The following is a 12,965-nucleotide window of genomic DNA, read 5'->3' as shown; positions in this document are numbered from 1 at the left end:
GTTGTTATTTCGTTCTTAATTTTTAGCGAATTCCCCAGGCTTATGTTTTTATAAATAATTTTATAATTTGAATATTTTGACAAGACTATGTTAAGAGAATGCAGTTTCTTTTTATCATATGTAGCCATGCAATGACAAAATCAGTCAGTTCATGTCACAGTTAAAAATTAATAAAAAAAAGTTAGCTACGATAATACAAAGAAAAAAATTGTGATAAAAAAAATAAAAAATAATTCAGCAAACTTGTGATTCCATGTAAAAGATTTTAATTCTTCTTTAATAGGTATAGAACAAGAAAGGACAGACTTAATGCTAAGGAATTTTGAGTTTAGAACTAACACAATCTAGATCAGATTGAAAGAAGGTCAATCATATATACCAACTGAACAAGGCTAGCTTAGAAAACCGACATCAAGCTGGGAATGATGTTGATTTCAGCAAAAAAAAATTCATGAAAAGGTTATCTCGGTATAACACAGCTACTACTTTGTTCGTCACAAAATAATAAAAAACAACAACAACAACAACAATAAAATTACATAAATTTGAAATCTTAACTGTTATATATCTCTTACCATCACTACATTAATACTATACACTCAACTAGTTTTAAATACAAATAAAGAATAGAAAAGAATAAAACTAAATATAAAATAAAATAATAAATAAGAAATAAATAAATGTTATAAATAGATGAAACAAAAGAAAATATACTGCAGCATAAAAAAGCTAATGTTTTATCTTCTTCAAAAACTTTCTTCCCAACGAGCCACCAGGATGATTGAATACAAAGTCACTTCTTGTTAGCTTCTTGCGTTGTATTAGTTGACACATTATGCCGTTAATAATTGCATCCTACGTAAATAAAATACAATTAATGTAATAATAATGAAATGATGTAATAAATTATCTTATTGCCATAATATTTATAGGTAATGGTTCCTCCATTTTACTTTTTGGGGTCACTGCCTTGTTTTATGGTCATATTACGACAAAGTCTCCGTCTATCATCACCCGGTCAAAATAATAATAAATATATAGTCAACAAAGGTTATGAAAGCCAATTTTACACGAAGATTTAAATGCTAAATACAAACAGTTTTAATCTGAATATAGCAGGCCAAAAAGAACCACAAAAGCATACCAGTAAAAAACTAATACAACTAACCTGCAATATTATACTTGTTGTTGGAATGCCACCTAATGGTTCTATTAATTTTTTTGACCCATAACATATCTTTCCATCAGACATATCTCCCAGTAAAGAGCCTGAATAAGAATAACTAGAAATATTAAACTTTAGGGAAAGCTTCATATTCAACAAATGTGTTTTACACTCTGCTACAGATTATGATTTTACCAAAAAGAAACTTTATGTGCCACAAGAGACAAAGAGTATTTTTCGTCAATTTCGTCAATAAAAAAGCTCGTCTATCAAAGCATCCTCAGCAAATGCTTTTGTGAAATAAGTTTAGCTTAAATACCTTGATATCCAAGCAGCGCAATAATGGGAACATTTTTCCGTTTTATCAGATAAGCAGCTTCTACAATCTCCTCTGTGTTTCCAGAATGTGATATGAATATGATGATGTCATTTTTGTGAATTTTACCTGAACAAAAGACAGTTTCGGGAATTTGGCAAATTTCAGGGTACTAGCATAACTTTAATTCCCAAAAATAAAAAAACAGACCTATATTTAAGAAAAATATTTTTTTTTGCAGTTTAAAATAGTTGATTCTCCAAAAATAATTACATATCCACCTATTGAAAGTTTTTTGCTTTAAATAACTTTTAATCTCCGTTTTTCCATGTCTATTTTAAATCAAAGGAGAGATTAAAATTGCATGATTTTCAAATATAAAAGAATCGTGCCATTCACAAAATATTATTGATCAGGATTCGCAAATTCCTATTACAAAAAACACCTTTCATAGAAGTATGAAGAATATTTCCAAGGTTTGCCAGTATTTTGTTCTAACGAACATAGTTAACTTTGTTGTTATACAGGGTTCGAATTAGCAGTTTGCAATTCGCAATTTGCGAATCCAAATGCCATTTTTGCGAATCACTTTGCGAAGAAAATGATAAAATTGCGAATCAAATATTTTTAAGTGGCGATAAAAATGCTTTTTTAGATCGCATTTTAAAAGTTTAAGAACGAAAAATGGCGATAGAAAAGTCTTTTTAGATTGCATTTTAAAAGTTTAAGAACGAAAAGCGGCAATAAAAATGCTTTTTTAGATCGCATTTTAAGAACTTAAGAACGAAGAACGGCGATAGAAAAATAGTAATTGATCTAAGGTGTTCCAAGGCCACACCTATATGGTGGTTTACTTCGTTACAGAGTGTCGAAATTTTTGCGAACCGACTTTACTTTTTTAATTCGAACCCTGATTATATATATATATTAAAAGTTTTAAGATCTAATATACTGACCACACCTCTGTTACTCTTATAAATTATATAGTTTGATGGACAACTACAGTTTAAAAATTAAAGCTTAAGTCAGTGAACCTTATACAATTGACAATTTAAGTCTCTTCAAAATCATGAAATGTCTAGTTATTCTAGAAATATGGAAACACAATGTGTTCGCACACCGTAATTGAAGTCTAAAACAAAGTAAAGACATTAGAAATAGATTAAAAAGATGTAACCGACATACCAAGATCACCATGTGACCATTCCGAAGCATGGACAAAGTGAGATGCAGTTCCAATTGATGACAGTGAGGAGGCAAATCTATTTGCAACAATACCAGACTTACCTGTAATCAAACATAGAATTCATAGTAAGAGCTTTTTATAGGAAATGATGGTTGATTAAACATAAACAAATAAACAAGTAAAAAAATAATGATAATCCATGAATGGTATCGTTAATAATCTATAATCAAATATCCATAGCCTGTAAATAATCTATATTAAATACCCATGTAAGTCTGTCTGTCACGCAAAATGGCAACAAATGTAGCGAGACAAACAAGATGCGGTAAACAAAAGGACAAGCAAAACCGCGGATTTATCCACGGTCCACAGCCCACAGACTAGTTTAGAAGATTATCAAAACCTCTGGTAAAAATTACCCCAATTTACTCTTGTCTGTTGTGTTTAATGCTAAATGTTCAAATAACACCCCAGGAACAAACAATTATTTGGTTTAAAAACAGGAAAAGGAATAAAAGCATTCCATGAATCATGGGGAAAGCAGATTATCATTTTTGCCTATTGAAAATCTTTGTTGTTGCTTATTAGTACTTATTCCAGCAAATTTGCAGTTGTCAATGAACTGGTGGCTAATTAAAATGTGTATTAATTAGAAATTTTAAAATCATACCTATCCCAGATGTGAGAACATTTCCTTTACAAGTAAAAATCAGATCAAGAACTTTAGATAAATCATCATCATCAAGGCATTGAAAAATATGTTCTGTTGCATCAATATCACGCCTTAGGCTATTCTTAAATTCATCCAAAGAATTGCCATCTGTTTCTTTTGACCGACTTTCATTGGTGATATTGAAATATTTCAGTTCCTCTGCAAGATATAACCTAACAGCAAAGATTGCAATTTTACTTATTAAATACACAATTTTCTTGTCTTTGCTTAAAAAAGCCTGACATTTTTTTTCTTCTGCCAATGCACATTTTTTGGACTTATTTCATAAGTCCAAAAAATACAAGAGTATTAAAAACTGGTTAGCCAAAGTTTGAGGACTGTGGAAAAAAGCAAGGCTCTTCATTGACTATAGGCAACTTGCTGGTAATCCCTATAGAAATATTTTATAGAAATTAGAGAAATAAGTGATATACAAAAAAAAATACAACAAAAAGGGATTTATAATTTCAATATTTTTATAAACATTTGTTTGCAAGGACGGCACTTCATTTAGCAAATTCTGAATTGCGAACACTACCATTCTTGCCACTATTTGCTAATGATTGCTTATAAATATGACAAGTCAGTTTTTATACAAGACAGATGTTTAATAACCTTATCTTCATTGTGATTGTATTTAACAAAAAACACTTTTTTCTAATGACAGGGGTCTCTTAAACAACTTATCCATAACAATACAGTTTGCATACTTTGAACTTTTGTCAGGAAGCCCTCCAAGTACTTGACAGTTAGCTGCACCAGTTTTATTTGCAATTTCTCCTAGTTTCCTATATATCACAAAATACACTTTATATTTCTAAAAATATTGAGATAGTAAGGCAATAAAGAAGAAAAGGTAGTACATGACATTTATGAATGTTTATCACCTTATCTGATCCTCCGTTTCAGGCAAGCCATTGAAATGTATCCCTAGAATATAATACCGGTTTACCCTAGGCTTCTTTTTGCTTTGCTTAATTTTAAATTCCTTAAGAAAGTAACCAAATATTACCTGCAATGATTCCCCCTAAAAATGCATCTCCTGCACCAGTAGAATCAACAACATGTTTAAGTTTGTTTGTTGGAACTTCAACTAGCTAGAAGAAGAAAAGTAAAAACCTAATGTTATGACAAAAAGGTGTAAGGATAGAACAATGGCAGGTAGACACCTAACTACCTCTCAATTACACACTATAGCACTAAATAAATAAGTATTTATGTTCTTCTCAAAATAAGGTGAGCCCCAATCGTAGAGAACAGCTGTCCTAAAAAGAAGTTTCCTAGGCAAAAAATTTGAATTTATGGTCATTAGATTTTCTTCACAATAAGAAATAGCCAGTGTAAATGCTAAGAGGAAAAAGGGAATATTCTTCTTTTCTAAAGTGATAGGGCCGAAAGAGAGCTTACACATATTAAAATTGAAGTACTTGACACTCAGAATTAGGCTAATTTGTAAGCTTTAAAAAAGTTAAAGTTAATTTTAGAAATACTTGGGTAACACAATGTGTAAGAGCTGAGATATGAGACAGATTGTTTTCATGGCATAGAAATTTGGTAAAAACTGAGACCATAAAAATACATATATACCATCCCAAAAACAAAACAGGTTGGTTGGGTACAAATCTTGTGCTGAGAATACTATTAAATAATATTTTGTTCTTCAACTAGAGTAATTAGAGGTTTTCTTAATAGCAGTGAACTTGAAGGTGTTTGAAGGTGACCAGTAAAGTTACAAAAAGAAAACCAAGGAAAATTCAAATAAATACATACATGGTCTGGTGTAGAAAGGAATGTTGATTTTTCACCATTGGTCATTGCAACTAAATTTGCAGAAGATATATCTTGTAAATACTTTGCTATGTCACATGGCTGCAGGGAGCTAAAAGAGGTTAAACACAGAATTTTGTCGAGTTCATCACTTTTCGATGTGATTGAAGGAGAATATCTTTTTTGCTCTTTTCACTACCATAGATGAAAATAACAAAACCTTTTGTATGAAACTTACTCTTTAATGTCAGATCGTATCAATTTCACAACTTCCAAAGCTGCATGTTTTGCTGGCTTTAACACATCAACAAGTTGAAGGATTCTGTAGAGAAGAAAAGATTTTGTTACATTTACCTAATTTTTTTAATATTTTGCAGTCAAGATCACCTATATGTCGTTGGGTATAATAATTTCTATCGTAGTGGTACAGTCTTTATAGCAACTAGTTTGTGCAAAGGTCATAAAAGATAAATTGATCAACTGTAACATAACGCAAATGATACCTCTTAACTTGATCCAAGTTACCAAGATTAGCTTCATTAAATGCTACCTGTGTACAGTAATAGATTTTACTTTTGGAAGAAAAAAAATTATTTATAAAACTTATGAAATTAAAACTAACCATTGGTGAAACATCGAAATCCAAAACAGTTATGATACCAGCTTCTCTAAAAACACAAGCAATTACCAGAACTTTAAACCTGTATATAATATGAAACTTACTATTATTCTATTATTCTACTTGTCGATAAGCCTCTGGACAATCCACTTAGGCAGAAGAACAATAAAAAAACAATAAAAAAGAACCGTTCTCTGAATTTTTTTGTCAGCAATGACCCGTCGCTACCCATGCAAAAACATTTTAAAAACTTACTTTACCTGCCCCCTTTATTTTACTGATGAAAAACATAAGTTTATCCATGTATTAGATTTCAATGAAGCAAATGAGCAAAAGTTACATTCACATCACTAATTTCACATATATGTATACAGAATAACACATACATTAAATGTTAACATGGAACCATTATGTTTGCAAATAAATTTAATCCTCATGTGGTAAAACCAAATAAAAGGATGATTGTGAAAAACCTACTTTGCTAATGTGAGCAACTGAATAACTCCTGACAAGGGAACTTGTGAGATTTCTGTAGTCAGCATACTAGCTTTGTTAAGTATTGCTTCTTCTACATTTAAAAAAAAATTTTTGACATTGATAATGCAACAGCATGTATTAGAAAATAAAGAAAAGACACACTTTATTTTCTGTATTTGTGATCATACTACTGGAAATGTCCTCAGGTTATAATTAGTAATTTGTTTGCATAAAAACATCTTGATTATAATAACTTTGTTTTCTTTTTTGCTATTTTTCATTTGAGTGTTCAGGCAAATCTACTTCATTTGAGTGTCCAGGCAAACATACGTGTAGTTCAACTCTGAGGTTAAATGTTTTGTAAGATGACAGCAATAGTCTACACAAATACATGCGAGAAACAAATTTGTTTGTCGTAACACTCTTTTCTCTCAGACATATTATAATTTTTATCCTTGTTGTTGGGAGCAAAATGCTAATTATAATGTAATACGACTAGACTCTAAACAGTCCACTATGTAATAAAATATCGGAAAAGGCAGAATATAATTGTTGTAACTCCCCATCCGTTGTGATATTAATGACCCTCTTCCAATCTGATCTGGACTGTGTTAGATCTAAACTCAACTTCCTCTGTATCAAGTCTGTCCTTATAACCTCCTGCCAAGTCTTTCTCGTTCTGCCTCTGGGCTTTGCCCCACGAACTATCAAGTCTCTACACTTTCTTACCCAATTATGCTTCTCCATTCTTTCCAAGTGCCCCAACCAATTCAATCTTCTGATCTGGATAACATCTTTAATTCTACAGAGATTAAGCCTGCTTCTTAGCTCATCTGAACTCTTTCTGTCTCTCACACTGGCGTTACACATCCACCTAACCATTCTCATATCATTCCTTTCTAAACGGTCAGGATCTTCCTGCTTCACTGCCCATGTCTCACTACCGTACAAAATAACACTTCCTACACAGGCCTCATACAACCTACCTTTTACCTCAATTGACAGGACTCTGCTAGTCAACAAAGGAAGTAACTCTCTGAACTTTTTCCAAGCAGAACCTATCCTGCAAGTAACACTTCATCCAACACCCCCTTCACTGCCCAACATATCACCTAAGTAACAGAAGTTCTCAACTATCTCTAACGAGCCACTGTTGTACATCATTAAAGCTGGAAATACTTCATTCTCTATAATCTCACCTTTGCAACGCTTGCATACAAACTGAATGTCAGGTCTTAACCTTCCACTAATACTACTGCACTTCTTATGTACCCAATGCTTGCAAGTCTGACAAAAAATTGAGTTACTACCAACCCCTTTCCTGCAAACTCCACAAGGCCACTTTCCATCTACAAGGTCACACTTGGCTGCAATGCTACTTATCATGACTTTAGACTTTGCTGTGTTTACCTTTAGCCCTTTCTCTTCTAGTCCTTTCTTCCACTTCTCAAACTTTTCAACTAATTCTTCCATCGACTCTGCTATGAGAACCAAATCATCTGCATACAATAACTCCCATGGACAACATGTCCATCGACAGCGCTTCTAAGACTAGAACAAACAACAAAGGACTAAGTACAGAACCCTGATGTACACCAACATTTACACTAAATTTATCACTAAGTGAATCGTTACATGACTCTTAAAATAGAAAAAGAATTATCTTTTGCTGTTTAACTTTTAAACAAAGTTTCCGCTATTATTATGGCTATTAGTTGATAAGGCACGTGGAAAAATTCACTTAGGCAAAAAGCCATTAAAAAAATCAGTCCCTTTAGAAGTTTTGCTGATGTGAGCAATGCATATACAAAAAAATGTTCTTAAAATGTTACACAAAATGTCAAATGTCAAATCTTACAGAAAATAAAAAAAAGAACAGCTTGCAAGGTGCAAAATCTAGTTGATAAAAAGTTACAACAATGAAACTCACACCATCGACACTCACAACATCGACACTCACAACACCAATACTCACAAAACCAACAGTAAGAACACAAACAGTCACGGATAATAACAATGTCAAAAATAACGCAGCTCAAATATGTACATCTTATAAGTTATTTTGTTGCAGAGATAATAGGGTTTGAAGGTTTTTTGATGACGTCATCAATCCGCCCCTTCCGAAACGGATTTTGGGACCCAGGTTCGGGAAACTTACCCAAATTGGTCCTAGGTAGTACCTAGTTACCTACGCAATGAAAAAACATTGACGTCACCACCTCGTTTCTAAGATAATTAGCCTTAAAGTTTTAGGTGCACTGTAATGGCTTCATTAATTTAATATAAGATATTGACATTAAACTAGTGATACTGACGTTGCGCAACATCAGAAAATTTACCATATTAGACATGCATTTTTCGGCAACATCAAAGCAAAATGAAGAAATCCACTTTGCCTGTTACAGACACACTCTCCATATTATTGTAGAGATTATGGCTCTTATTTTGGCTAATAGTAAGTCGTACAAGGAACGTAAACACCGACCTATTAAAGACATACGTTGATTTTGTATTGTTCGCAATCTGACTAAAGACTTAGGATCTTTGGTTGTTTGGTTTAGATCATACTCCTCTTAAACTATATTAACTCATGCACATTAGCAGACATCACAAAAAATGTAGGTAAAAACTATTCGCCACTTTAAGGTCAGACCTAGGAATATCACATTTTACAAAAAATCTGTTAACAGTCCTTATCATTTGTCCACTATTTGGGATTATAGATTATGTGATTACGCGCCATTGTATTTTAATTTTACCGTCTTATGCAGTGACAGTAATGATTTTAAGTTTACCTTATAGGAGAGCCTAATCATAAAGGGAGATAAACTTTCTCTTAATAGAACCATTGCTTCATTGACTTTAGAACAATTCTAGCATGAATTTTTTATGTATTTGTTAAATAAATTCAGACACAATTTTGAAAAACGTTTGTACATATGATCACTTGTGTAAATAATTTAAACTTGTCCAAAAGGCCTTGTTTGTTATTCAACAATCCGCGCCATATCTTTCAATAACACGGACATGTACACTTACTAAAATAATTTGTCACTTTCTCTTCAGATATCAAGCTTGTTGCACCTGATGCCATGACAATGGAACGTTCGCCATCTTGTTGTACAAACACATATGATTCAGCTGTTGCGTAGTCATTTTGTACTATAAAATTTTTTAAAAACAATTAACTAAATGATTTACCTAAATTATTTATTCCAAATGCAAATTTTTGTTTTGATAACATAGCTGATTTAATAGTGGCAAAAGTTTGTCTTTAACTTTTTTGTTAATTTAGAGGGCTGAAAGTTTAGATTGTTTTCCCATCAAAATCCTGTATCAAAATTGAGATAAAAAAAAATGAATCAAAAAGACGATGTTTAAATATATTCTTGCTGGTGTGATATTTAGAATTGTCTTGCTATCAGATAATATCTACTTGTGAACAGTTCTGTACCCTAACAGTTCTAACAAATAGCCTTCTTTAATAGTACCAAAAAAATATATATCCTTCGTAAAAGATCTACGTACTTTGCAAAAAATTTTGATTGATCTTCATTTCTTGCATTGTTTTCCGAATCAGCTCACCACACGGGTCATTTCCTTGCAAAGCTAACAAGCCAGTAGGTACTAAACCAATTGAAATATTATTTTTACAATGTTTAAATTTGAAATGGCTGGTTGTGGAGAGACCAGAAAAAGTCTGATGTATAAGTTTATTTTTCAAGAATCCAGTTGCTACAGGTCAGGCTCAAATTACATAAAGAAATATCCACCTGCCTTAGCAACCTTTAGGTCTCACATTCTTTCCCTAAACAACTTATCTTAGCAGTCTTATGAAGTAGACAAGCATAAATCTTCTCAGAAAAAATATGTGTTTAAACAGCACTAAAGTTTAATTCCACTATCCCAGTAAAAAAACAGGTGTTAACAACCAGTTAAGCAACTCGGGGATCACAAAGTCCCCCTCCAATGAGCAACCATAAGGCTTGACCACCAAAATGAGGTTGCTTATAGATAATGTGCAAAAAGTGTTTTTATCTATCATAAAAATGAATTGTTCAGGCCATTTCTTGAATAAAACTATGCCAGAGCTACAAAAAGCACCCACTAAAAAAATTACGAGTGCTATGGTGTGCGAAAAACGCACTCGTAAGCAAAATTTACAAGTGCGATGTTAATATTTGCAAGTGTAATTCACACTTAACTATTTTTTGTTTACCGCAACGTTATATGTTACTTAAGCTATATAGAAATGAATTTTGTAAAACGTATTAACGACAAGTGCAAGTTGAAACACTGTTGAACGCGATGATGTGTTGGCAGATTCGCTATATGTTTTTGGCATTAAATATATTTCTATACATTCTTGATTTCTCTTTCCCCTTTTAGAAAGATTTTTTAAACTTTATTAAACATGTTTTTTCTTTGGTAATACATCACGAAAACATTCGTCTGAAAGCTGTATTAAGGTACAGGACACCTAACCTCTCCATGTTCTGGTTATATTTAACTTGCATGGGTGGGCACTCTTCTCGCAGTATTCTGTGACGATGAAGGTCGGACTGACTTGTGGCATGGTTCCAAATGGTCTTCCATCTTTCATTCGAATCTCAGTGTAATGCACCAGCCGAGCATAAGAGTGTTGGCATGAAGGAAAGGGGCCGACTTTAATGTTCTCTATACTTTTTAAACAAATCAAAGAAATGAATGTTATGTAATCAGCATAATAGCCTTTTTCATCGCTATAATATTTTAGAAAAAGAAAAAATTCACGAGTGCGATAAAAAGCACTCGTAAATCCTTTTACGAGTGTGCGGGCGAGTGCGCGTGCGATCACACTTGTTTCAAGGAATGGCCTGATTGTTATAGCCCAGGAATCAGTAAAAGGAATTAGCACAGGGTTAGTAAATTATCATCTCTACATGCTAATCACCTTTAAATTGCTCTATTTTTGAAACCACAAATTGATAAAAAACAGAGCGCATTGTCTCCACCCAGACATGGTGTAAGGTCTGGAACTAAATCATGAACTGAAGCAATATATACTTACCACCAAGCAATGAAGCCCAAGATAAATGATTCATTGTAACACCTCCAACAACAGATTTTTCAAGTAACTTTGTAGGACTGCAAAAAAGATGTCACAAGTAATAATGGTTATTTTGTGGAACACGAGCCTTTTCAGAGAGAAAGATACAGTTATAATAAACTTGGATGCTTTTTTTAATTGTGTATTGAAAATTTTATTAAATCCTGTATTGCTGTATTAACTGCATTGGTCTTCACCAAACTGACAAATCTTACATTTAAAAAAGGTGTTTTCAACACATTTAAAAGAACTAATAATTATTGTAAAAATCCACTTTTAACCAACCTTTGAAAGAATCCTTTTTCTCCAACTTTCGGAACTGCTTGAACTTTATGGATCTGATCAACAACATTGCTGCCACACCCTAATACAAACTTGTTACCTAAATACAAATAAAATATTACAAACAAGGTATTCTCACGGTTGTGTCACATTCTGAAGACAAAATAAGATATTGCAATGATCCACTACCGTAATAATGAGAGGCGATAATTCACACTGAACAGCATAATAGTATGAAATGTTTAAGGCAAAAAAATTATTAAGACAAAATAAGAATTGAAAAATTATTAATAAATATATATATAAAAGTTCCTAATAAAATGGATTGGATGAGATCACAGCAAAAAAATTAAAATTGTGTACAATCAAGGGTTTCTTGAATTTTTTTTATCTATTAGTACATCCTGAGAAAAGTTTTTTGTTTGCTGAAGGGAACATGGAAAAGTGTGTTTTCAAATATATTGTCTTTTTTCCTGTGTGAAGTGCTTCTATGTTAAGATATAATATTTCATATAATGGCTAAAACCCTTAGTAAGCCCCGGAAAATCAAGCTCTTTCTTTTTTTACAAAACTTATAAATTTAGGGGGTAACATGAATAACATAAGAAACTATTAGAAACAAAATATGTATACCTGTTGATGTGCTACTAAATCTGCATGTAGCATGCTTCAATGTTCTAGGCAGCAGTTTTTTCAAAACAAGGCTAGTGTACATGGTTGTTGCTTTGCAGAAAAAATGTTTCATTCTTCAAAGATTCTAACAAGTTATAGATCTGCATTACTGAACATTATGGTTTTAATTTTAGTTTCTCAGTCTAAATTATAATTAGTAGTTATCACACAGTAACGGGAAGAATATTGAAAATAGAAAGTCTCTATGTTCTTGTGTACATATTCACTAATCTTCAGGCAAAAACTTAAACACAAAAAAAAAATGACAATATCCTTCGAGAACAAGTGTAATAAACATCTTATATTCATATAAATTGAAGATCATACTTAGTGGATCACTGTTAATTTCTGTCATATTCATGAAGTTCTTTGTTCAACAGCAAATAAAAGGCATTGCAAGATATAATGTGGTTGTGCAATTTAATTCATGATAATTATTAGGGAAAATAAAGTTTAAAGGTTTAAAAGACACAGATAAAAAACGACCCCTCCCTTACAAATGAGATCCCATTTACAAAACTACTAGGTTCCCATGTTTGCCGTTTGCTTTTTTAGGATCAAAAAACATTAATCTTAAAACAATTTTAAAATTTGTTCTTATCATTTTTTTACTTTCGGAGAGATATATTTTACTGAAGCTCATGAAATAGAAAAATCAAATTTAGATGAAACATTCCTCT

General features: G+C 32.1%; 1 protein-coding gene across 1 annotated transcript; it reads right to left on the bottom strand.

Moving 5' to 3' along the window:
• Positions 1-71: 71 nt before the first annotated feature.
• LOC130623423 (bifunctional ribokinase/ribose-5-phosphate isomerase A-like) lies at positions 72-12,938 on the bottom strand. The gene is made up of 18 exons (XM_057438910.1): positions 12,247-12,938; positions 11,617-11,713; positions 11,293-11,369; positions 9,771-9,869; positions 9,282-9,404; positions 6,243-6,333; positions 5,769-5,814; positions 5,650-5,696; positions 5,385-5,468; positions 5,150-5,258; positions 4,392-4,476; positions 4,267-4,309; positions 4,090-4,167; positions 3,338-3,552; positions 2,667-2,768; positions 1,485-1,610; positions 1,169-1,269; positions 72-855 (listed from the first exon to the last, which is right to left on the bottom strand). The coding sequence occupies exons 1-18, from the start codon at positions 12,356-12,358 to the stop codon at positions 730-732; spliced, it is 1,761 nt and encodes a 586-aa protein (XP_057294893.1). The 5' UTR covers positions 12,359-12,938; the 3' UTR covers positions 72-729.
• Between the last annotated feature and the right edge of the window lie 27 nt (positions 12,939-12,965).

Source organism: Hydractinia symbiolongicarpus, chromosome 13, assembly GCF_029227915.1.
Source record: "Hydractinia symbiolongicarpus strain clone_291-10 chromosome 13, HSymV2.1, whole genome shotgun sequence".
In the NCBI taxonomy this organism is placed as follows: Eukaryota; Metazoa; Cnidaria; class Hydrozoa; order Anthoathecata; family Hydractiniidae; genus Hydractinia; species Hydractinia symbiolongicarpus.
Note: the sequence above shows the minus strand (reverse complement) of the source record. Positions and strands in the feature narration are given on the sequence as shown.